Source organism: Protopterus annectens, chromosome 4.part1 (assembly GCF_019279795.1).
Source record: "Protopterus annectens isolate FY-2018-M chromosome 4.part1, PAN1.0, whole genome shotgun sequence".
In the NCBI taxonomy this organism is placed as follows: domain Eukaryota; kingdom Metazoa; phylum Chordata; order Ceratodontiformes; family Protopteridae; genus Protopterus; species Protopterus annectens.
Genome location: NC_056734.1, coordinates 846,443,041 through 846,467,883, shown reverse-complemented (window position 1 = coordinate 846,467,883; position 24,843 = coordinate 846,443,041). Strand labels below are relative to the sequence as shown.

General features: G+C 38.2%; 1 protein-coding gene across 1 annotated transcript in view; it reads right to left on the bottom strand.

The window, feature by feature from the left end:
- Positions 1 to 24,843, bottom strand: part of LOC122801324 (extracellular calcium-sensing receptor-like) — a 277,128-nt gene that overhangs the window by 82,372 nt on the left and 169,913 nt on the right. The window contains exons 6-8 of the mRNA XM_044070866.1: positions 13,538 to 13,553; positions 11,596 to 11,633; positions 9,895 to 9,903 (exon numbers count right to left, since the gene is read on the bottom strand). Coding sequence (XP_043926801.1) covers positions 9,895 to 9,903; positions 11,596 to 11,633; positions 13,538 to 13,553 — 63 coding nt within the window. The remainder of the gene's footprint in view (positions 1 to 9,894; positions 9,904 to 11,595; positions 11,634 to 13,537; positions 13,554 to 24,843) is intronic.

Sequence of the window (24,843 nt, the reverse complement as noted above, 5' to 3'; positions counted from 1 at the left end):
AATGATCAGCGAACTTAGTAAGCCAAAGGCCATCTACTTTTGCCTGGACTTCCAATAAATAGATTCCAAATAATAAAGGGCCCAGTACAGATGCTTATGGTATGCTTCTGGTGATGGGTCTGCTGGTAGAGTTGGAGTCACCAACTTTGACAGTATGTGTTCTGTTGGTGTGCCAATTAGCTACATATCTAGTAATGTAAGGGTTAACACCTAGCTGAGAGAGTTTTTCAATGATACTGTTAAATAAAAATCAGAATTCAATACACAGGAGGTTCAGATTCAAAAGTTTACTAGTGTACACCAGGAGGCAAAAAACCATACAAGTACAGAATTTTGTCTGACATGAAACAGGAAGCACACAATTTTATATAGGTTTAACATTTAGCTATGCCCACCTTTCTGACGTGATATGTCACAGGGCATCTACATCACTTTAGCTTACAAGCCTCTATTCTTTTAATCTGCTGATGCAGTATGTTTTAAAAAACTTTTCCTCTAGATACAATACGGCCTTGCTATCCAGCTGGTCAGTCATAATGTCTTTTTGTAAAGTTACTTATTCAAGGTTTCATATCAGTTCGAATACAATGGCAGCTTCAGTCTTTTAATGCATGTCTTTGTTCTGTTACACTTTCTCATACAGCTGCATGATATCTAAGTAACACATATACAAGGCCATCTCATTCTTACAGGAAGAGCAGAAGATTTCATTATTTCACACATTTAATTTCCTGACCCAGCAGATAATCACTTGTGAAAAGTATAAACATGAAAACTTGCTAAGCTAGCATTCTGTCAGGGTCAGGGATCAGCTTTTGCTTCAAGCCACACTGCAGTTTCAAAACTACTTCACATTTAGACATGAATTAATTTTACTACTATATGATTAATAGAATAAAATGCATTATATACTACTTTGCTTTTAAACTAGCATTTCTCATGTATTCAAATACACATTTTTCTAACATTTTCCCCCTATTAATACTTTTTATTCTATTTTGAAGTATGCATAGTGTCATTTCATCTCCTAGCCTTTTCTGCTCAGGATTTTCAGCTAGGTGAGTCATTTAATCTATACTTCAGAGAAAGCGTCATCTGAAATCAATCTTTCAATTTCAATATCTTGATAGAAAGTTTCAGTAACAGATACATCAACAAAATCTTTGATTAATCTTTTCATGCAGGGAATTCCACAGCAAACACATGTCCCTATTAGGAGTATACCCACACAAATGGCAATCAGAATATTCATTAGGATGGAACCCCACCCCCCAAATAGATTCTGGAAAAAGTCCGTCAGTGGGTTTGGGCCTGGTTCAGTCATGGCTGATACTTGCTGAATTACCTCTAGGTGATTATTTATCTCATGGCGATTGTCAGGGATAAAAGCACAGCATTCTTCTTTGATAAGCGCGCACGTACCACCTCTCACCACTAGGGTGAAGTCAAGAGCCATCCGATTTTGTAGCACAACAGTTCTCATTGCATTCAGTTCATCAGTCACCAATTCTAGGGTGGAAAAAGTTGCATTACTCATTACTTTGAGAAGTTTCGACAACTTCCTCAGCTCCCAGATCGATTTGACTGCTCCATAAGCTGGGAGTATTCCTGCCCAGGATATAACACTGTCACTCAAGTCCATATGAGTCAATTCACTTTTGTCTTTTACTGAATTATGGTCTTTCCAACCAGCTTCGATCTTCCCAACTGGATTCACAGGTTTCTTAACTGGACCTTCAGATTTTTGAGCTGTTTCCCTTATGTTTCGTATCTTACCCAAAGGTAATTCTGCAGTATGTCTTATTGCCGGAACCAAGTAACCCAAAAAACAACTGCCGGACCAATTCTCAGGTAACCATTTATATGCCTTTTTCCCACAAATAAGATAACAGTTTTCTACTTTAGTACTAATATGCATCAGCCCTGCATGATACATTTTTTGATCTATAACTGACAATTGTTTAAACAAAACTGGATTTTTTTGAATGTCACTCATAATTGTTTTCAATGAGTTTAAATACGAGTCATAATTAGTATTGCAAAAAGTATTGCCATTACTATTCGTAATATAACATCGGTAAGATATGGTTATATTGCAATTGCTCCAGCCCACCTGGAGAGTGTCATTTTTATAGAAACATACAACTCCTTTTTGTGTGACAGGTAAAAATAAAGCTATTTTGTCCTGTGATCTCACAGTTCCTGTGTCGAAAAGTAAATTCTCCCAAGTCTCATTTATCCCCAAAGGGACAGCGGACATTACCAGTCCTCCATATGCTGTTGGTATAGCTGTACAAACCCAGCAATTTGAAATGTTCATAGTCTCTGCATACACACGTTTCATGGCCAGGTATGTGTTAAAATTTGGATGCCAGTCTATAGACGTTTCATCACGCCTTCCCACTTTCACTTGTGTGGTTGTGTGTAGGCTAAACCACAGCAAGAGGAAAATTGTCACAATTACAGTTAATAAATGTACACACAACAAAATGATTATGCAACATCTCTGGGGTTGATCTAAACTTCTAGTCGCTTTGTTTTTGGCCATCTCGGTCTGGTTGTGTATCAGTCACAAAGTTTTTATCAAGTTGAAAGTTCTTTACCGGTTTACAATGCGTTAAATGAACCCAGGATGTCCTCTCGGCCACTCTAACTGCAGTAGGCATTGCCAACAAAACCTGGTACGGACCTTCCCACTTTGGACTCACCCAGTTTTTCCTTTTCGTCACTTTCAGCCAGACGTATGTCCCAGGAGCCAAGACTGCTTCCACCGGTCTGGTCTGTTCCTTATCTGAAAGAGAGTTAAACTGCAAAACAGACTTATTCATTAACAATTTCTTCATATACTCTGCTAACGAACTGTCAGCCTCTTGTTCTGCAGGCATGAGAGCTTTCCACTGAGGGACATAATATGCTCTCCCAAAAACCATTTCAAAGGGAGTCAAACCCTTTACATTTGGAACTGTTCTCATACTCAGCAGTGCCAAAGGCAGACAGTATATCCAATTCTTTTGGGTCTCCTCTACTAGCTTCCTTAACTTGTTTTTTAAGTTACCATTGTACCTTTCCACCAGTCCTGCTGACTGTGGGTGGTAAGCACAATGGTTCTTCAAGGAGATACCAAAAAATCTCCCAAGCTGGTGAATCATCTGATTCACAAAATGTGTGCCATTGTCACTATAAATCCTCTCCGGAATGCCAAATCTAGGGATTACTTCTTTTATCAGGGCTTTTGCCACTGTTGCTGCATCCGGGTTTTTGGTTGAAAAAGCTTCTACCCATTTAGAAAACATGTCTACAATAACTAAACAAAACTTCTTCCCTTCACATTTATTCAATTCTATGAAATCCATACAGATAGTATGGAACGGGTATGGTGGTATAGGAAAACTTCCTTGCTTGGTTTTAAATGCTCCTTGTGCATGATGCTTGTTACAAGTATGACAAGCTGCACAACATTTTTTTGTGTAGTTTATGTATCCATATGTTTGGAATATTCGATTTACTAACTGTACCATCCCCCCTGTTGAGACATGGCACTGCCCATGGCTCAACAAAGCTGCATATCTAAATAAATTAGACAGCAATATCGGTTTTCTTTCTTTGGAAATGTACAGTCCATTCTCAAGAATTGCACCTCGTTTTACCCATTTTTGTTTTTCTGCTTTTGTAGTAAGCATCTGCATTGTTTTTAACATGTCTAAATCTAAAATCTCAGAGGGTTGTAATTCCTCATTTAAAAGTAAAGTTTCTGAGTCTGAGGCTGCTTGCTTTGCAGCTGCATCAGCTCGTGCATTGCCTTTCGAAATCTTATCTTGTTGTTTTGTATGAGCTACACATTTACAAATAGCTACTTTGGTAGGTAACTGAATAGATTCTAATAACTCCAAAATAAATTGCGCATGATTAATAGGTTTTCCACTAGATGTTATCATTCCTCTATTTTTCCATTGTTGTGCAAATACATGTACTGTAGAAAAAGCATACTGACTGTCAGTATATATGTTTACACACTTGTTTTTTGCTAAAGTACATGCTCTCATCAAAGCTATCAACTCTGCTGCTTGTGCAGATAAGTTGTGTGGTAAGGATTGAGCTTCTAAAATTTCAGTGTCTGTAACTACTGCATATCCCACCAGATTCTTCCCTGTAGGACCCCTTCTGCATGAGCCATCCACGTAATATGTCATCTCAGCATTATCCAAGGGCATATCTGTAAGATCTTGTCTAGGTAAAGCTAAATGTTCAATTTCCTGCAGGCAGCTGTGTGGTGTGCCCTCTGCAGGAGTTGGAAGTAATGCTGACGGATTCAATGTCGTACATCGTTCAATTGTCATATGAGGTTGGCTCAGCAGTATAGTCATACATGAAATATGTCTAGCAGGAGAAAGGTATGCTGCTTTCTCTTGCAGTAAAATTATTGCAACTGCATGAGGCACTCTCAATGTGAGAGGGTGGAATAACACCACTGAGGCCGAAGCCTGCACTGCCATTGCGGCTGCAACTACTGCTTGTACACAGTGAGGCAAAGATCGCGCCACTGGGTCTAACTGTGATGAATAGTAGGCTATGGGGTGTTGCTTGTCCCCATGTTGTTGCGTCAATACTGACATCATATATCCTTGCTTACAATCTATGGTCTGAAAGAACCGTTTGTGATCATTTGGAAGTCCTAAAACTAATGAAGAAGCTATCAACTGCTTCAACCTGCAGAAAGACGTTTCTGCTTCTGTTGTCCATTGTAAAATGTCTTGTGTTGCCATTGCTGTCTTATATATCAAATCAGTTAATGGAGCAGATTCCAAAGCATAATTTGGTATCCAGCTCCGACAAAAATTAGTTGTACCTAAGAAAGACATCATTTCTTTCTTGGTCGTTGGTTTGGGTGCTTGCAAAATCGCTGTTTTTCTTTCCTCATCTAGTATTCTACTTTCATTGGATATTACATATCCCAAGTATCTAACTTGTTTTCTCCAAAGTTGTAACTTATTTTTGTTTACTTTGTGTCCTTGTATTGCTAAAAATTTCATTAATGCTACTGTATCCTCCCTGCACTGTTGCTGGGTGGGGACTGCTAGCAAGATGTCATCTACATAAAGTAGAATTTGACTACCTCCCGGTGGGGTAAATCCTGCCAGGTTGCTAGCCATTTCTTGTGCAAAAATTGCAATATCCCTGTGGTAGTTGAGTATACGTATACCTTTTACCCTGAAATGTAAATGCAAACCAATATTGACTATCAGGATGTATAGGTATTGAAAAGAAAGCATTGCTAATATCTACCACAGAGAAATACTTCTGTTGTGGTTCTAAATCATTTAACAAAGTATGTGGGTCTGGCACCGTAGGTGCTCTAGGTATTACTGCATTATTTACAGCTTGTAAATCTTGTACCATCCGCCATTCCCCGTTTGCTTTTTTAACAGGAAATAGGGGTGTATTACATGGTGAATCAGGAGATTCTACCAGTACTCCTTCTTTGAGTAATGCTGCTATTATAGGCTTAATTCTTTTTTCTGCATCCTTTCTCAAAGGGTATTGTCTTTTCTGTGGTCTAAAGCTGACTTTGGGGTTATTGTAACTGGTCCTGCTGTTTGAATAAGTCCTACATCTGACTTGCCTGTTGACCAGAGAGTTGTTGGAATTTCACATAAGGTCTTTTCTTCATCTTCTAATAAAAATGCTAATCAGCTGTCCTCGCTAGATTGCAAGTGTACAGCTGGATGTGTTTGTGTCAACCAATTCAGTTTTTGTTTTTGTATCCCTTGTTCTGATAGTTCTAAATCAGTCTGTTTCTCCCATCTTGTTACTTTTTCTCCTAAATCTGCCCATTTGACACTTTTGTTCTTTGTCAAGCTGACATGTGGCAACCGATTTGATCTATACAATGCAAGGAATTCTTGAGGTAATGAACAACTAACTACGCTGTTCCCCTCAGTATCCCAGTACAAAGTACGCAAAACCAATCTAGTTGCACGATTTCTAAACAGTTCTTGCTCATACTCTCTATCAGGTCCTGGTGTGGTACAGTAATATAGAGTACAGTGTAACAAATGTTGTTGATCAGTGTCAAGGGAGGGGGCTTTACTGATGGCTACGTTCATCAGTTCCTCGGTCACTGCCCCTGGACCAGTCGTGACTAGGTCCTGGCTGTACCAATAAAAGGTTTCACCCTCCGATCGCACTACAAAGGTATCCATTTGTCTCTGTGCCTCCATACCTTGTACAGTTGGAACTACTGCTATGCCAAATATCTGCATAAGGTCCCTGCCCAATAGGTTTACTGGACACTTTGCAGACACAACTATTTTACTTCTCTGGGTCATACCTGAAACAGGGTCAGTTATTGCTATATCATGGGAAAGTGGTTCCCTGTATAGCTGTCCATTTGCGGCTTTTACTAGTATATAATCAGGTGATTCTGAATGTTCTGGTAACTTGGAGGGGTGTATCAAAGTCCGTGACACTCCTGAGTCACACAGGAATTTGACTTCCCTTCCCTCCACCAGAAGTGTAACTTCCGGTTTCGTATCTGCCAAGTAGAGCTCTAAGCTCAACAATGCTAAGTCCAAAATTTCACTTTCTTCATCCTCCATATCTACTTGCACTTCCTCTACTCCTTCTATCACATTTACATTTACTTTCTGTTTATTAAGTTTTCCTGATGATTTCTGATTTTCACTTGATGTATCCTCACTATCATATAGTCAGTCCTCATCTCCTTTATCTTCTGTAATTACCTTCTTGTTTTGCCTACAATCCCTTGCTAGATGCCCTTTTTTCCCGCATTTGAAGCATTCACCTCTCTTTTTCCTCTCTTCAAAATCTTCTGATCGTTTGCCAGACTGTTTGTTTCCCTGGGCATTCTTCTTGCCCTTTTTACCTGACTGTAATACAAATACTTCAGCTCCATCTTCAGCAGTGAAGACTTGTGCCTTCTTTTTCTTTTTACTATTAAAATGTCTCTCAGCATGTCTAGCGTATTCGAGTAAGGCTTATAGCCTCCCTGTTCGATGATCTATCATATGCTTCGTAATGAAGCTACTAATAGGTGCAATGCAACCTTTAAAAAATGCATTTTTTAATTGTTGTTCATACGGGGAGTCATTCGTTTGGTTCTCAGGAACCGACATACCTCTATGATTATTAAAACATTCTAATAATCTAGCATAATATCCATCTATTGTCTCATTTTCCTGTTGTATGCATTGATTAATGTAAGTCCAGTCTGCTCTAGGTTTCCATTTCTCAGAGATTCGGTCTGTCAGACCTTTCACTCTGTTGTCTAACTCTGCGTCACTATGTGGGAGTGGTCTGAGCTCTGCATTACGAGGATTCCAGGCGCCACAAATCATGTGCCAATCTGGACCTATAATTTGTCTTACTACTTTTTCTACTTCTTCCCCATTCAAGTGGTAACTTAACCTCATGCCTTGTAAATCTTCTAAAAATTTCGTAAAATTAACTTTCGGATGGGGGATTCCCTCAGTAGCCTTCCGGATGTCTTCCAGTGTCCATGGTCTATATACTAAGAGTGTTGGATCCTGCCCTTCCTGTCCTGCCTGAGGATTTGGAACTTCTATAAGTGGGCATATTTCTTCCTCACTCTCATCCTGTAGATTTCTCTCTATTTGGTATGATTCTGTGTCCCTATGTGTTTTACATGTTCGGGACCTAGTCCCAATAGTATCTCTAACAAATGGTTGTGGTCTTACTGAAACATCAGGATAACGCGGAGGCGGACCAGCCTGTCCACTCGCTTCATATCCTGAAAAGGGTAAGGGAGGGGGTAAGGGAGGAGGAGGAGGAGCTGTAGCTATTACCAAGTTATTATCCTCTTTGTCTAAAAATAATGTTTTTGAATTTTTAAGCTTCTGTTCCCTACGATTTGCTTCCTCAATCCACCTGTGTGCTTGAGGAATGCCTAGTTGGTGTTGCCTTTTTGCCTGACCTCCTGCATCAGATTTAAGCTGTTTAAGGAGTTTAACTAGTGAAGTTTTATCTAGTTTACCATCAAATTCATATTTATTAACCCATTTCATATAATACCTAACGTTATCAGAACGCTGTAATTGCATGTATTTTGCGTCTTCGGTTAGGGGCGGATCTCGCAAGGTTTTAGTGCACTGATTACCCATGTCAAAGAAAATGTTACGTAACCCTTTTTTATCACGTGATATCAAATTCTTAGTTCCTGTTTACAGTTTATCTAGAATAACTGTCTACCTTATTCTGTTACCCTGATCTATGACCAAATATACAGTACTTCCTTTTGTCCCTGATCTGCAAAACAAATCTTGACAACAATATACTGTAAACTAGTCCCTGATCTAAAACAGAAAAAAGGCAAATTCTTCCTACCTGAGCCTCCTGGTTTTGAAAACGTTCAAATTCCGCTCTTCGGCCACAGATCAGAAAGTGGCCAGCCTCTTTACACACGACAATTCAGTCGGAGGTCTTTTCACTCAAGAAGAACCATTTCGGTAACTTCTCCTGCGCAGTATTCAACCACCGATATGCTCTGATCTGCAGCTTACCAAGGGAATTCCGTCTCGAAAGGACCAAACTGTTAAATAAAAATCAGAATTCAATACACAGGAGGTTCAGATTCAAAAGTTTACTAGTGTACAACAGCAGGCAAAAAAACATACAAGTACAGAATTTTGTCTGACATGAAACAGGAAGCACACAATTTTATATAGGTTTAACATTTAGCTATGCCCACCTTTCTGATGTGATATGTCACAGGGCATCTACATCACTTTAGCTTACAAGCCTCTATTCTTTTAATCTGCTGATGCAGTATGTTTTAAAAAACTTTTCCTCTAGATACAATACGGCCTTGCTATCCAGCTGGTCAGTCATAATGTCTTTCTGTAAAGTTACTTATTCAAGGTTTCATATCAGTTTGAATACAATGGCAGCTTCAGTCTTTTAATGCATGTCTTTGTTCTGTTACACTTTCTCACACAGCTGCGTGATATCTAAGTAACACATATACAAGGCCATCTCATTCTTACATGAAGAGCAGAAGATTTCATTATTTCACACATTTAATTTCCTGACCCAGCAGATAATCACTTGTGAAAAGCATAAACATTAAAACTTGCTAAGCTAGCATTATGTCAGGGTCAGGGATCAGCTTTTGCTTCAAGCCACACTGCAGTTTCAAAACTACTTCACATTTAGACATGAATTAATTTTACTACTATATGATTAATAGAATAAAATGCATTATATACTACTTTGCTTTTAAACTAGCATTTCTCATGTATTCAAATACACATTTTTCTAACAGATACCCAAGTGGGAGACTGTATCAAAGGCGTGTAGGAAGCAGTGAGTTAATGTGATGTCACCTAAGCTATCTAATTTGTCATTAGGTTTAACCTCTTGAAACAACATTCTGCAATGAGCCTGTGGGATATTTCTGATCAAGAACTGAGTTGCAATGAGTTTCTCATCACCAGAGTCATTTCAGCTAGAGTTCAAGAACTGAAGATGTTAAGCACTCTAACTTTAGTCATTTCAGTCAGTCTTTCTACGAGAAAGCCAAGAGTTCAAATTATGATATTTTGGAATTAAGCTACTTGTGTATCATCGTGCACTGTTTCGAATAATGATATGCACAGCAATGCATAAATAAATGCTCAATCACATCCACATACTCAATACGCATGCACACACACACACAATTTTCTTTAGCTATCCTGTTATATATGTCAGCAAAACAAAGGTCAGAGAAATTGTGTTACAAATATTCTGATCTGCATATCCTTTTTTGTTGGATGTTATAATCTTCAAATCTTCAAGACGTTGCTACACCTTTAAGCTCATAAAAAGTGTTATTGCAAAACTTGTCTTTATTATTTTAATGTTTTTGTGTAAGCTGACTTTGGAAAACTTTCAAAATCGTGTAAGAAAACTTCCACCCTCTCTTGCGCGGATATACACAGACAGACAGACAGACAGACACACACACACACACACACACACACACACACACACACACACACACACACACACACACACACACACACACACACACACGTGCTTTCTTTGCAGTGCTTTCCAAACATGACCTGATCATCAGCCAGCCAAGATAAATGCTCCAATTCTCACTTAAAAATACTTTCTATCTTAGTTCTTGAATTAAATAATTTCCAGCACTTCAAAGCAGCTGACCTTGCATTAATTCCTATATAACTGTTCTGAGGTGTTTTCTGCAACTACTTTTATTTACTGTGGAACTTGCACTTAGCTGTATTGTGTGTGTGTGTGTGTTTGTGTGTGTGTGTGTGTGTGTGTGTGTGTGTGTGTGTGTGTGTGTGTGTGTGTGTGTGTGTGTGTGTGTGTGTATATGTGTGTGTGTGTGTGGGGGGGGGGGGGGCACCTGGATGTTGCTTCAGATTAGTCTGCAGAAAAGACAGAAATATACATTTTTATGCATTTTTTTTATTCTGCAGGTAGAGCTACAGTAGGTGCAAATAAGTTAATTTTTTTTGGGTGTGGCCATGGCCCCCCTGAAACTGTGGGCTCTGGGTGGCCATCTGTTTCACTCCATTATAATTTCCACTACTCATTCAGATTGCCTCATATCATATATAAATTTGCTGTTCATCTTTGTTGACTAAACTTGAGCAGTGGCTAAAATGGGACCATATAGATCAGATCACTCCCCCAGTTAACACACAAATAACATATAAACAAGTATATATGAAAACTGTGGTGAGTTGTAAAGTTATTCTCCAAAGGGAAGGTACAGACTGATGGGGTATAAAAAAAAAAAAACAATGTATTTATAACATCAGGGAAATAAAAGTATAGCAGAGGTTACTGTAGTAAGTAGCCCATGTGAAAATCCTCAAATTAACATGCTTTTAACTAACAGTTCTATGCTATTACATTGGGATGAAATGGCTAGGCTTGAAATGACCTCCTGGTCGATAGCCTAGTAATCTCCAATGATCCTATGGCAGCCATTACTAAATGCAATCTTGGGTATTAACTAACATTTCTATGGTATTACATTGGGATGAAATGCTAGGCTTGAAATGACCTCTTGGTCAATAGCCTAGTAATCTCCTATGATCCTGTTAAGCATATGTCAAAGTATGGTCTTGAGGAAGTTTCAGAATAAACATCCACTGACTGAATTATACACAGTTTACACCTTGAATGTAGATACATGAATTTATGAGTTGCAAGTAAATCATTAATTGCAAGTAAATCCCTAGAAGCAAAAAAGAAATTGCATTAGGCACTAGAATTAGTTATTTAACAACATTCATTCTGCGGTCAGAAGTATATACACAGATTATTATAATGACTATATTTTATCTATATATGACACTAAAGAAGAGAGTGCAGTTAAGGTTTGCACTTGCTCCAAGCTTTGAAGCTCTATTGGACTAGCTTGGTTCTTCTCAGTGGACACAACAAATAAACGAGAAGGATATTTACTAAAACTATCCCTGATCAAACAGAATGAAAACAAACCTTGTCTTCAAAAATCATGCATAACGTGACTGTGACATTCTCCATGATATTTTACAAAAGGGCTTCTGGACTAAAGAATCAGCTTGGATGCAATGCCTTTGTCTGCCATTGTACTAATATCTGTGATGAAGATACTGCTGAACAGCTGCATATCTTCTTTGAAAAGGCAGTAACATATGTCTAGAATATCATTTATTGGCTGTTATAATCTCACTAAGGGGCCCTATATCTTAGTCCACCAAAAGAAAGTTAACATATATGTGATCAGGAAGTCCCTAATACAGGAGTGGCCCTAGGTCAACTGGTGCCCTAGGCAAAAGGGCTCCACGGCGCCCCCCCAATTCATTACCTAGTGCCCCCATCCTGGTCTACCTACACCAAATAAATACTGGAAAAGTGCCCCTGCTAGACCGGTGCCCTAGGCAGCCGCCTAGTTGGCCTATGCCTAAGGCCGGCCATGCCCTAATATAAACTAAAGGTTGTGTTATTCCAGGCTTGTGTGGTCTATTCTCAAAATGTATAAACCGGGCCGCAAGCCTTTTGGTAATTCCTTGCACTGTTCTCATAAATGGAAGCATGAATGAGTGAAATGTTTGTCTGCTGCAGAAGGAAGCATGCGCCTTGCCTTTTCATAAAGAAGGTGATTCATTAGAACCAAATAACTACAGGTGAACTGCTATCCTAAACACCTTGGCTAAGGGATTGACACAGATCTGGTGAACCATAGTTTTGTCCCTTCCCAAGATCTTTTATTGTCCATACAGCGTGCTTACCTCAGAGGCATGCCTAGAGCTGCGTCTTAGGTTATTTATTCTAACACACAGACTCACCCTGGACTAAGTTAGTCCTTACTTCTACATATTACGCTACACCTCTTTACCCAGTGCTCTGTTCCCTCTATTCCTTCGAGCGGATTGCAGCACACAATTTAAAAGCAATATATTTATAGTACAGTTTAACAACAATACATTATGCAAACATACAAGTAGCTGCTCTTGATGTTTCTATATAGGCTGAATATATTAATGCCAGTTTGTTTCCCACTTTGTGTCTGTTTCACAGTAGCCATCTAAGTTTTTCATCTCCTGCGCTGAATAGTTTATTTAATGGGTTTTCTGTAAACTACTGCCTCTGGTTTTAACAGTCTTGTTTTCTACCATTATGGAATGTGTTTAATGGAACTGTTGGCTCATAGCTCTACACTTTATCATATTACAGCTGCAATGCTTAGAATATTCATATAAGACATAATGTTTAGAGCCATTAACGTGTTAGCATAACTGTTTAGCTTAACACATTCTTTTTCTTTACAATTTGCCATCTTATCTTACTCTACTCTCAACCCCTTTTTACTACTTCCAGCTATTTAACTAAACCCTACTCCCTGGATCTACTGAAGCTCTCCTGGTGAACAAGAACATATATCAAGGACCTTCCTCTGCCTCTTCCCCAGTTTTTCTGAAGAAATTGGGCTTCCCACCTCTGAACCCTGCATTTAAAAGGAATCCAGAAAGTATGTGTTCCTTTGTCTAGCAGTGATTTTTGTATTCTGTTTTTTTGTAACCTCAACTCCAGTGTCGCTAGTTTAGCCTGGACACATAATAGCCTCACCCCCACTCTCCCTACTACTAGTTGCCCCCTCTCCCTTTCTGACTTGCCCACCACAATATCCCAGGCCACCTGGAAGAATCCCTAAGAAACCACACTGTCCTTTACTTCTCATCCCAGCTCTTGCCTGCAAAGTAATCTCTTCTGTACTTCCACTTTGTGTCCACTAGAGGGCACCCTAACCTTGCAACATTATTCTACCTGAATCTCTCTCTCCCTTTACCTTACTATTACCTACTATTCCTGCTGATAAAAACATTGCTTCTAAACCTTTCCTTTTCTCTCCCACTTAATTTTTTTTTTTTATTAAAGTTCTCAGTTCGAGCATAACCTAACCTTTTGTCACTTCTCTCACCCACCTTCATTTACCTTACTTTAGCTGCTTTCCTGATTGTTTTCTGACTGTTGTCCTTCCTTTGTCTGTACCCGCTCCGTTCACCCTGCGGGCTCACTCCGCTCCCCTGCCCTACTCCCAATTCCCACCCACCTCCAGTGCTCCTACACTTATACTTCCTTAACCACTCCCACTATTTGTATTCCTCCAATCACTCTGACACCCTTCCCTATACCACTTAAAACCATCTACCTGCCACACCTACTTCCACAATTACATCCATCTCCTATTCTCATTATCTCTTCATCTTCCCAAATTAACTCCTTGTTACTCTCCTGTCGCTATGCCTACTCTAATAACATCATTACATTCAAAACAACTCCTCACATTCTCAATTCTCCCTTTCCTTATTATACCCTACTTTCTAACTTCCTATGAACACTATAGCCTCTCAGAAGCGAATACTCTCTCCAAACACATAACTTTAACTACCATAAATTCATCTCACCACTGTTTTAACTTCATACTTTCTCCCAGCTAGCTAGCTACAAAATTTCATAGAAAGATTCACATTACCTACTCCCATCAAAATGACAGAAAATCACTACTCAGTTCCCCTAAACCCTCTGACTGGTTAAAAAGATTAATCCTCTCTCTGCTAGCAGGTGACAGCTGCAAACCCACTTTCCACTCTCTCCTCTAACTCAAATAAACTAACCAAACCCTCAAACTCTCTAATAATAGCTCACCTTAACATCCGCAGTATTAAAAATAAAATTGCCCCCCTTCATGCACTACTTGATGCACACTCATTCGACATCCTTTGCTTAACTGAAACCTGGCTTAAACCAGTAACTCAGGACAAAGAGATCATTCCCCCTGGCTACAACATTCATCGACTTGACCGCACTACAAAAAAAGGTGGTGGGGTTGCAATCCTCTATAAATCAGGGATGCAAATCACTGCCTTACAGGATAAACCTCCCTCCAAAAGTAATGCTGAAATCTTTATATCCAGACTCCAAATTAATGCCTTCAAATCCATCTATATAAGCTGCATATACCTGCCCCCAGGCAACAACAGTAGTACCTTAGAAGAAATCCTTAGCTGGCTGGCCATACAATTTCCGCAAGAAACAATAGTCCTTGGAGATTTCAATATAGACTGGAATGCCTGCTCTTCAGCTTACCCCTCCACCCTCTTAAATCTGCATGGTTTCTCACAAACTATTCTCTCTCCTAACAGAAGAAATAAACCTAGCAACAAAGAAAGCATTTTAGACTGGATTCTGATAAATAGCCACCACCAAACATATACAGTAGGTACACTGCCTGATGATATAAGTGACCATGCCCTTATTTATCTAATTAGACATAAAACTGATAAACCTAACTTCACAAAATACAAAATGGTTAGAACAAACAAAACCTTTAACTCTGATAGATTTGAAGCACAACTTAGGTCCTGCAGTTGGTCTCCTCTTAAACACCTCCCACTGGATGATGCCGTGACATATTTTAACTCTAAATTCCTATATATTCTTGACACACATGCTCCCACAAGGTCCATCAGACTTTCCTTAAGAGCCGCCCCTTGGCTAACAAAGGATACAAGGCACAAGATTATTTTGAAAAATAAACTCTGGTCCAAATACCACAGTACTAAAGATCCCACAGACCATCTCAACTTTAAACAAATAAGAAACATTACAAAAAAAGCAGTAATTCTGGATAAAAGAAACTACTACTGCCATTTGCAACAGGCTAACCTGCATAACCCACAAATGTTCTGGGCAGGAATAAATAATCTCATGAAGCCTGGCCAATCGGACACTCCAAGCCCAGCAGGCACCTCCCAATATAACCCCAAACACACTGCCAACGCCTTTAACACCTTCTTTACTGAAACTGTCCAGTCTCTTTCCAATCAACTCTCCCCTGATATCTCCTGTCTTTCCTCCTGCTCTAACACTTCCATTCCCACATTTCAACTTCAACCTGTTCCCTCTACACTCATTCGTTCTCTGCTATATAAACTTAAACCATCCTCTCCATCTGCTGACCATCTACCTGCTATGTATCTAAAAGTTGCTGCTAATGCACTCCATCCTGATTAACAGAACCATTCAAGAAGGCTACATTCCTTCTCTCTGGAAAATATCTCATATTATTCCCCTTCATAAAGGAGGAAAATAAACTGAACTCTCTAACTACCGACCCATAGCCTTGCTCTCTCCTCTTGCTAAAATCATGGAAAAATGTGTCCAAAAGCAACTTCTGAAACACCTGTTAACTAACAATCTGCTAGCCAATTGTCAACATGGTTTTAGACCCTACCATAGCACCACCTCTGCCCTCCTCTCCTTCACAGACTGCATCAATAAAAACAGGAACAATAATACCCTTAGCTCTGCTATATTTATTGACCTATCCAAAGCCTTTGATATGGTCAATCACAAAATCTTGTTACACTTACTTAAATCATTTGCACTTGACACAAGCTCAGTTAAATGGTTCCACTCTTACCTGCACAACAGAAAACAGGCAGTGAGGTGGCAAAATAACTTGTCCAACCACCTCCCCATTACTCTAGGAGTCCCCCAGGGCTCAATTCTTGGCCCTCTCCTCTTTTCAATTTTCATTAATGATCTCCATACTCATATTTCTCCTGCCACCTGTATACAATATGCAGATGGTTCTACTTTAATCTGTTCTGCCTCATCCCCCTCTGTACTGCACTCTCTCACCCAAAAGACTTTTGAAACCGTAAAAATTTGGTTCCTCAAACGATGCTTAATTTTGAACCCAAAAAAAACAAATGATTACTCTTCTCACCAACCCGAAAATCCTCTCCACTGAATTTCTGTGTCACATCAAGTAATGGCACGGACATATCACCCGATCCAACTACCAAACTTCTCGGAGTTGAAATAGACAACAATCTGACCTTTGACACACACATCACCAATACTATAAAATTAGTTAACAGAAAACTAGGCTCCCTCTATAGAATTAAACCATTCCTTACTCCACATGCCAGTACTTCCATTGCCCAGACCCATCTTATCTCCACTCTCCTGTACGCCTCTCCCATCTACACTTCAGTGTCCAAAGCTAACCTCAGCAAACTGTCTGCTGCCTACAACAATATTGCCAGATTTGCCACTAATTCTACTTTTAAAACTCACCACTGCCAAAACTTAAGGCAACTACGATAGCTAGAGCTACAAAACCAAATTCTATTTCACCAGAGCTCCTTAGCCCACAAAATCCTTTACAATCCCATAAACACACCCATTCTCACATCACTCATCACACCATACTGCAGTCTTAAAAGCCTTCGCTCCTCCGACAAACTACTTATATCGACTAGTAAACCCATTAACTCAGCTGGCAAATCCTTGTTCTCCAACACAGTAGGAAAAACCTGGAACACTCTTCCTCACAATCTCACAGCAATCTCCCCCCTTCCCTGCTTCAAATCCCAACTCAAAACACACCTCACAACCCACTGGCTCTGCCCCTGTAGCAGCCCTGACTAGCTTACCTTGGGTATCTAGGTACTCTCAACTTCTCTGCTGTAAATAACTACCTTTCCTCAGGTATCTAGGTACTAGAAATTTTTTTTTCTTTTTTACTTTCTCTAGCTTTAAGAAACTCTTAACAAAATACACTCTCTATTTTCTCAACTTCTGCCTTTTAATATCTAATGATTTTTGACATATATATTAAAACCATGTTTAATGTTTTACCTGATATTACAAATGCTTGCATATGGAGCTTTTCTCCCCGGGCCTCTGCTGAAAATGGACATATATCCAGTTGGACCAGCCCGGTCAACAAATGTAAAATAAATTAAAAATAAATAAAATAAATTTTAATAAACACTGCACTATGTACAGTTACCAAACAGAGAAGATACAAACTTAATAAAGGGCAAGTGTTGTCAGAATTCTTTTGGATATATCTTTGGTGTTTGACACCGTACAACACCTAGGCTTTAGAGGTAGATCACTTGTCACTGGAATGCAAAAGTGCATTAATATGCTTTAACAGTAATCTGACACACGGAAATACTTAAGAGTCAGTGACATAGTAAGGGTGGAGGCAAATGGGGCGCATGTCCCAAAAGTGTCAACTTGACAGAAATGCCGAATGTTTAGAAAAATGTTTGGCAGCTTTCAAGCTCTCCAATAAACAGCTATTAGATGGACAGCTTGTAAACTAATTGTTGACCTATCCCCCGTCTTTTTTGTTTTTTTGTTAGCAGCACTGCTTTAACAAAAAAGCAGATAAATATTTAAAGAGCTTACAAGCACTCTTTTAAAGTGATCATAATTGTGATTGCTTAATGACTTAATGCTATTTAAAAGACTGACAGTTTATAATCTGTCATTAAGATCTCACCATCATAGTCATGAATAATCTGGAACAACATGGGGGGTGCCAAATGGGAGTGATGTCCATTGTGCCAAATTCCTTTGTTTCATCTCTGAATCATCATGTAGTTCATGGAGATGCACCTACATCAGAGCAGTTCAGCACAGGCAGGAGATGGGATTTGGGGATCCCTAGATCATCATCACTATATTAACATGGTAGAGGAAGTGAAAAAAGGGTGCCTCTGAACAACAGTAAACTTTGCAATACTAAGAAGATGTCATGGACATTGAACATTCACAATAGATAATGGGATAATGGTAGGACACGTGTGGTCAAAAAATATCTATTTTTGCATTACAGGGATGGTGGAGAGGGGGCATCCCTGGGTATAAATAAATAAACTGAGCACAAATAAGGGGTTGGGGGTAGACACTAAATGGTGAGTAGGTTTTTGTGAACATGGTTGTGGGTGGTAGTGGAGACTCTAGTATAGGCAACAAGTACTGCTAGACTTTATAAGAACAGATAGTATGTTCAGCGCAGTAACACTATCACTGTATTCTTAATGCACTAACAATGAATTCAGATATTTTCATAAGATGAGAAGGCTATCCTTTGTAGATCAACACTACATACACTAATTTGTGCTACATATCTTTTTATCATTTTTTTTAATTACAAATCAAACCCATAACTGCTTGTTGGGAGTTTAAAGGTTTATAATATTTAAGCTATTTCTTTGTAATTGTGTATTCTTAACTTGGGCCACAAGATGTCAGCAATATCCTGCCCTTTCCACATCAGATCTGCTTGCAAGGATCCTTTTTACTATGTATATATAAAGCAGTTCATATTAATATGTTAATCATTATACAGATTTGAATATTGGCTATGCTGTATTTGAATAACACATCATATATTTATAGAATTTTATTAAAGTTTTCCTGCAACTTGTTGAAACCCTGTTTCTAATTAATACTGTATGTTAAATTATTGGATGCTAGTTTGATACTGATGGAAGGCTTGCATAATGCATATAAAATGTATCATTTCTAGGTTGCAGTAATTATATGTCTGAGGCACTGAAGCTAGTAGTCTGGTATTGTTTTGAGAAAATCTGTCCTATTGGTTTTTTTTTATAATTCATGTAAATGCATTTTAATAAAGTGAATGCTATGCTTTCCTTTTTGTTCATAATAAGCTATTGAATTGGTAGACATTTCTATGTTGTATGTTTGTAAATATTTATCTTGACTATCTTATTCTCACATATATTATTGTTGCATCAGCTCTCCACTGACATCATCCAACAGTGATTTTAAAATCTGAAATTTCTGCCTTAATATTCTGTTCAATATGTATATATATATATATATATATATATATATATATATATATTGTAAAATATTTGGTGCATTTTCTTTGCTTGTTGCAGTTATATAATTTTGTCTTATTGTGCCCTGGCTGAGCCTGAAATTGGTCACTTTTAATCATTATTCTACCCGAGTAAACAATCTTAGATAAATGAATAAATACATAAGTAAATATGGACATTATGGACATTGCTTCATATTATGCCTCGAGACCTGGACCACTTCAGTAACAGGTATGTTACCCTATGAAAAACTGTGTTAGTGCAGGTAAGTTTATACAGGTTATGTCACACAGCAATGGTGATGTTGTGGGTATCCTAGAGACAAACATTTGCCTACAAATACATAGAACAGTATTCCCACGATGTCATACAGTCATATTAGTCATATAGCGACTTGTCTGAAAGAATAGGTTCTTCTAGAGGCTTGACCTCACCATCATCTCCTGTTACATATTGTAATCACCTCTGAGGTCATGATTACTTGGGGAAAATGCAATACACAAACACGTATGTGCAAGAGAGTCGCAAAGAATCACACATATTTGCAATTTTGCCCAGAACTTCAGAGGTACAGACACCCAAGAACATGCAAATGCATATGTGCACACATACACATACACACACACACACACACACACACACACACACACACACACACACACACACACACGTGCGCGTGCACACACACACACACACACACACACACACACACACACACACACACACACACATGTACATAAACATGCACAAATTTTTCCTCTTTTGGGGGATTTCAGAGTGGAAATGCAACATTTTCATAAAGCTGTTTTTAAATTTGTTTGAATCAAGCACTTGTGTTTTGAAAGAAGGAATGGATCCAGGGATCAACTTTCAGAGAACAGTGATATCGCCATATTTCCTCAAATGGGGCCCTTGTAATAAAGACGTTGAAAGTTCAACTCAAACATATTCAGAGTTGCCACAGCCATGAAGATGAATGTGTTTTATTGGGTAATGTTTATTGCACTCTTTAGTTAATTGTCACATGTTTTCAGCATGCATCAACAGGACCTTACATCACAAAATATGTAAACTATCACTGTGTTATTTTCCCTTCATTTAGGCTGCTTAAGTACAAAAGTTTTGAAATCCCACTTTGAGGTGAAACAATTCACTGACATTATTGGCTTGTAAAATGAGGTCTAAAAGTAATGTGTTTAACCCATGAAGCAAATTAATTATGTCAGTCAAATATGTGATGTTGATTTAAATGGCTACCTGGGGAAATTGCAAGACTCACTTTGCGAAGTCCAGAGATACTGAAATAAAAGACTGAAAATATAGCAGAAGAATAATATTGAACATCGGTGTTCTCCTTTAAACTTATGTTTTTGCAGAGATCAATCTGCTTGTGCTCCTATCATGGAGGGGTTCTCTGAGCTTATATATATATATATATACACACACACACACACACACACACACACACACACACACACACACACACACACACACACACACATATATATATATATATATATATATATAACAACTCCAAGGTCAACTCACTTTGCAGAAAAGAGAATACATGAATACATGGCAATCTTGTACAAAGTATATATTGGTATTTACATCTTGGAACACATGAATGTATGTCTTGAGATTTTAAAATAATTACCAATTTATAGAAAAAAAACAATTCATAAATAAGGCCACTTTCCTACTTTACAAAATACTCTACTTTGTACATTAACATAACATTTCACAGATTATGCACACAGTTGAGTATAAAAATGTTTTTTGAAGAGTACAATTGAGTTTAGAGGCACATGCATGATTCAAAGCTGAATCACAAAAGGAAATGTGTGGACATAATGGAATTAACAGTAATTATGCACAAAGCAGTTACTCCAAAAAGGCTGAAGTTACTGCTATAGCAGGATGCTTATGCAAAAGTGAAGGAGGAATGAGTAAGGATTGCAAAAAAAAGCTGGTTTTCAAATGAGAATAGGCAAGAATAGAACAGATCCGTGTTGAATGATTAAATACTCTTTCAGCAAATGCTGGTAATTCAGAAGCATATTTTGAAACCACTTCCAGTCCTCTTCAAAACTAATCTTTTAATACACCTACTCCAATGTCCCACAACAATGGGGAAAATCAAATGCTTCTCCATTACACAAAGTGGTGTCATTTTGCCTTTACACTAATGGCACTGTCTGAAAGAGGACTCTACTAGTTGGCACATTGCCAATATATCCCCACGTGTGTTAGTGTAGTTACATTTATGTCTACAGATAAGTCAACAAGATCAGGAAACAAGCCAGAGACTGGTAGTAACAACCAAAAGAACCAAAGCATAGAATCAGCTAACAGATTCCCATAGAACAGAAACCTTGGACATGTACATATCGGTCACTGTACTGAGTCTACCAACTCCAAATTTGTGGCATACACTGAGATGTGGACACAAGTTTTGGGATGATCATTTTAGTAACATAGGCATTAGTACAGCAATATTCATATTGTCGGTCAGTAAATAGTAATAATGTTCACTGCTGAAAACAAAATAAGACCTATCCTAACATCAGCATCCTTTATTTAATGTGTATAAGGTTTCAGGGATACAGCCAATGGTGTGGGATTCAGAAGTAACAGACACGCTGTCCATTCTCAGAGGGGAAGAACATGTGAAATTTTCTTATAAGACAGAGCTCAATGAATAGTCCTCAATATAAAGAGTTAATGCAGTATTTGGTACAATTCTTTCAGTGGTTTGCATCAGCATTACATAATTGTCTCAGAATAACAAATACATAGGTAAGTTTACAAAGATCCCCTTTCTAACAGAATCTGTTAATGAAGTCTGAATGTGCTAAGTTCTGAGCATACTCTCTATTTATTCTTCAGAATATGTCAGAAATTCAGTATTAGATTTTCCTAAGTTAGACTTTTTTCCAGTTCAGAATTTGCTATTCAGAAATCACCTTTAAGTAAAATGTGATATTTTAGCACACATTCAAATAGTTGCCCTCTAAGACAGGTGCATTAAAAATAATACAAGCATTCTCCAAAGGTATAAGCCTACAGTTAATTTTCCTGTTTTCACACACCATAGAATCATTTCTCTATATGGTGCGTTAAATAAGACATCTGCCTTTTTCCAGTGTGAAACCAGCATTTTTTAATTTGGCACCAAAATTCATGCTAGCTCTTGTTTTCACTTTGGTACCAAAATGTATGTCCCCTGTTAGTATTAATCACCTGGTGCAGTGTAAAAGTGTCTGTGGGTGTTGTTGGTTGATGCATCAGGGATAGGAGGTCACATCAGTTGTGCAAGGCCTGGAAGGCTGGCCAGGAAGGGATAGAACTGAGTAAGGGAATTCATCTGCTGTTTGGAAGCTGGAACAAAGGACAGCAGGTACGAGTCATACAGGGAGGATCAAGTGATCATTTAATATTTTTATGTTGTTTTGTTGATTTTTTTTTCACTTTTTTAAATGTCCCTGTCGACTTTCATCCTGAGTTCACATATACCAATGCCAAAGAAAAGTGTAATAGAACATCCAAAATGTAAACTGCCCAAATTCTGGTTCTCTTAAACTAGCATACTAAAACTATAACTTTCCCAGTCCAAATCCACTCAAAAAAGTAAATAGAAGCCTTTCTCACCAACTGTGGAGTCCTTCTTATCTTCAAGCTCGCCTATCACTTTAACCATTTTAGCTCACGTTATAAGTGCAATAACAATCTAATTGTTGTATAGCTATATTCCTAAATATTGACTATTTTCTAAATGATATACATCTGTCCTTTGAATCTTATATATGCAATTGTGGAAGTATTTTGCTTTTCACTTTGATAATGCAAGGATCAAAAATGTGACCCTAGCTAGTTTGGACTTCCAACCCTTGACCCTAACCAATTTGGATTTGTTGAGGACAGCTCATGTCCAATCAGCCTGGCTAATTTATTTGTCATGGTCATCCATACTGCCTTTTTAAACCTTGCCAAGTCCTTTGGTATGATTTCCGATGTGAGTAGCCTAGAAAAGCTCTTCTCTCCTCTCATTTTTATTGCTAACCTTTACATCGTACACTGGATAGGAAATTGGATTACTGACAGAATTCACCGTTTCCTCTCATCACAGAAATGTTCCTAGTGGTGTTCTGCAAGGTGCCTTCATAGCCTACCTTCTACTTACCATTTATTTTTCATATCTGAAGTCAGACATCCAAGGCTTCTCATTCATAAGACAACATATGCATTCGGAACCCTTTACAGGACATAGCATAGCTGCACACAACTGACTTAAGGCATCACGCAGTTATGATTATCGAAAATATAGATGTGACTAGAACACACAACTCTGCCTGTTAAATCATAGAACATTTCTGTTACTTTACTCAAACTCTTTTTTTTTTTTTTAATTTTCTTGTTAAAGTACTACAATTGAATTCATTTCTAAGGTGATGAGAGAGAGGGAGAGTTTGATTATGTAGGGCCAACAATATGAAAGATTTAGTGTTAGATTGTGTTTGAGAATGCACAGTGAAGATATTATAGTGTCGGCATACGTTTGGAAATGCACAGGACAGAGCTTTTAGCATTAACCTGTGCTTGGCGATGCACATGTAAGATATTTTGGTGGCAGTTAGTGAGGTTGTTTTATGGGAAAGAGCTCTTCAGTGTTCTGGTGGTGCAGATAAACTCAGGGGTGCGGATTAGGATGGAAGCTAGTTGAGATGTAATATTCTGTATATTAGGGTACACAAAAAGAGGTCAAAGTCAGAACATAAGAACTCAGGAAGACAGTTTACACTTTTGTCAGAGATACAGTGGTATTATGCTTACAGCTACAGCGAGGAGAACTGAGAGATAATATTGACAACATATTGAAGGGATTGTGTACAAATGACCTAAGCAGCTTATTAAAAAGGTTGTTAGTATTCCATTTATGGAATATGTATGCACTCAACCAAGGACAAGGAGGCTATCTCCTGTCTATTAGAGGTTCTATTCATTGGTGGCTAGATTCTGGCTCATACCTCTTAACTTTTTTGTAAAAGAATTCTGGACAAAGCCACAGATAATGACGGTAGGGCAAAGGCCCAACATTGGGGACCATTTTTAAAATTAATCTAATTCATTTAAAATATTAAAGAACTAAACATTTTGCATCAACATGTATTTTCTGAACAATAAGTATGAAATTCTTAATGTCTGGCATAACAGACTGACTGCAATCTTTAGTGATTTACAAGAATATCAAAAATGTTAAGAAGTACAGGACAAAAATATGCAGAATCAGTGACATTCAGCAAAGTCAGGAATGGTTGACAAGTATGGTCTGGATGTTTTGTATGCATTTTGTAACTGGTTGGATTATTTTGCTTTTGATTAAGTGTATGTGTTTGTTAGATAGCTGTGAAATTTAACAGAATAACAATATATTTATGTCTGAATTTTATCAGTAACTTTGGTGCCATAGTTACATTTTTCATTCTGAGGTACAAATCCTGCTCGGAAAGAGAGGAGATTTTTTTTCTACTGGATAATATACTTCTCTTAACAGAACAATAACACTTGTGTATATATTATAGTATTATTCATAGGTAACTCATTGAACAGAAAGAAGTGGTGACCAAAAACATAACACTGACGA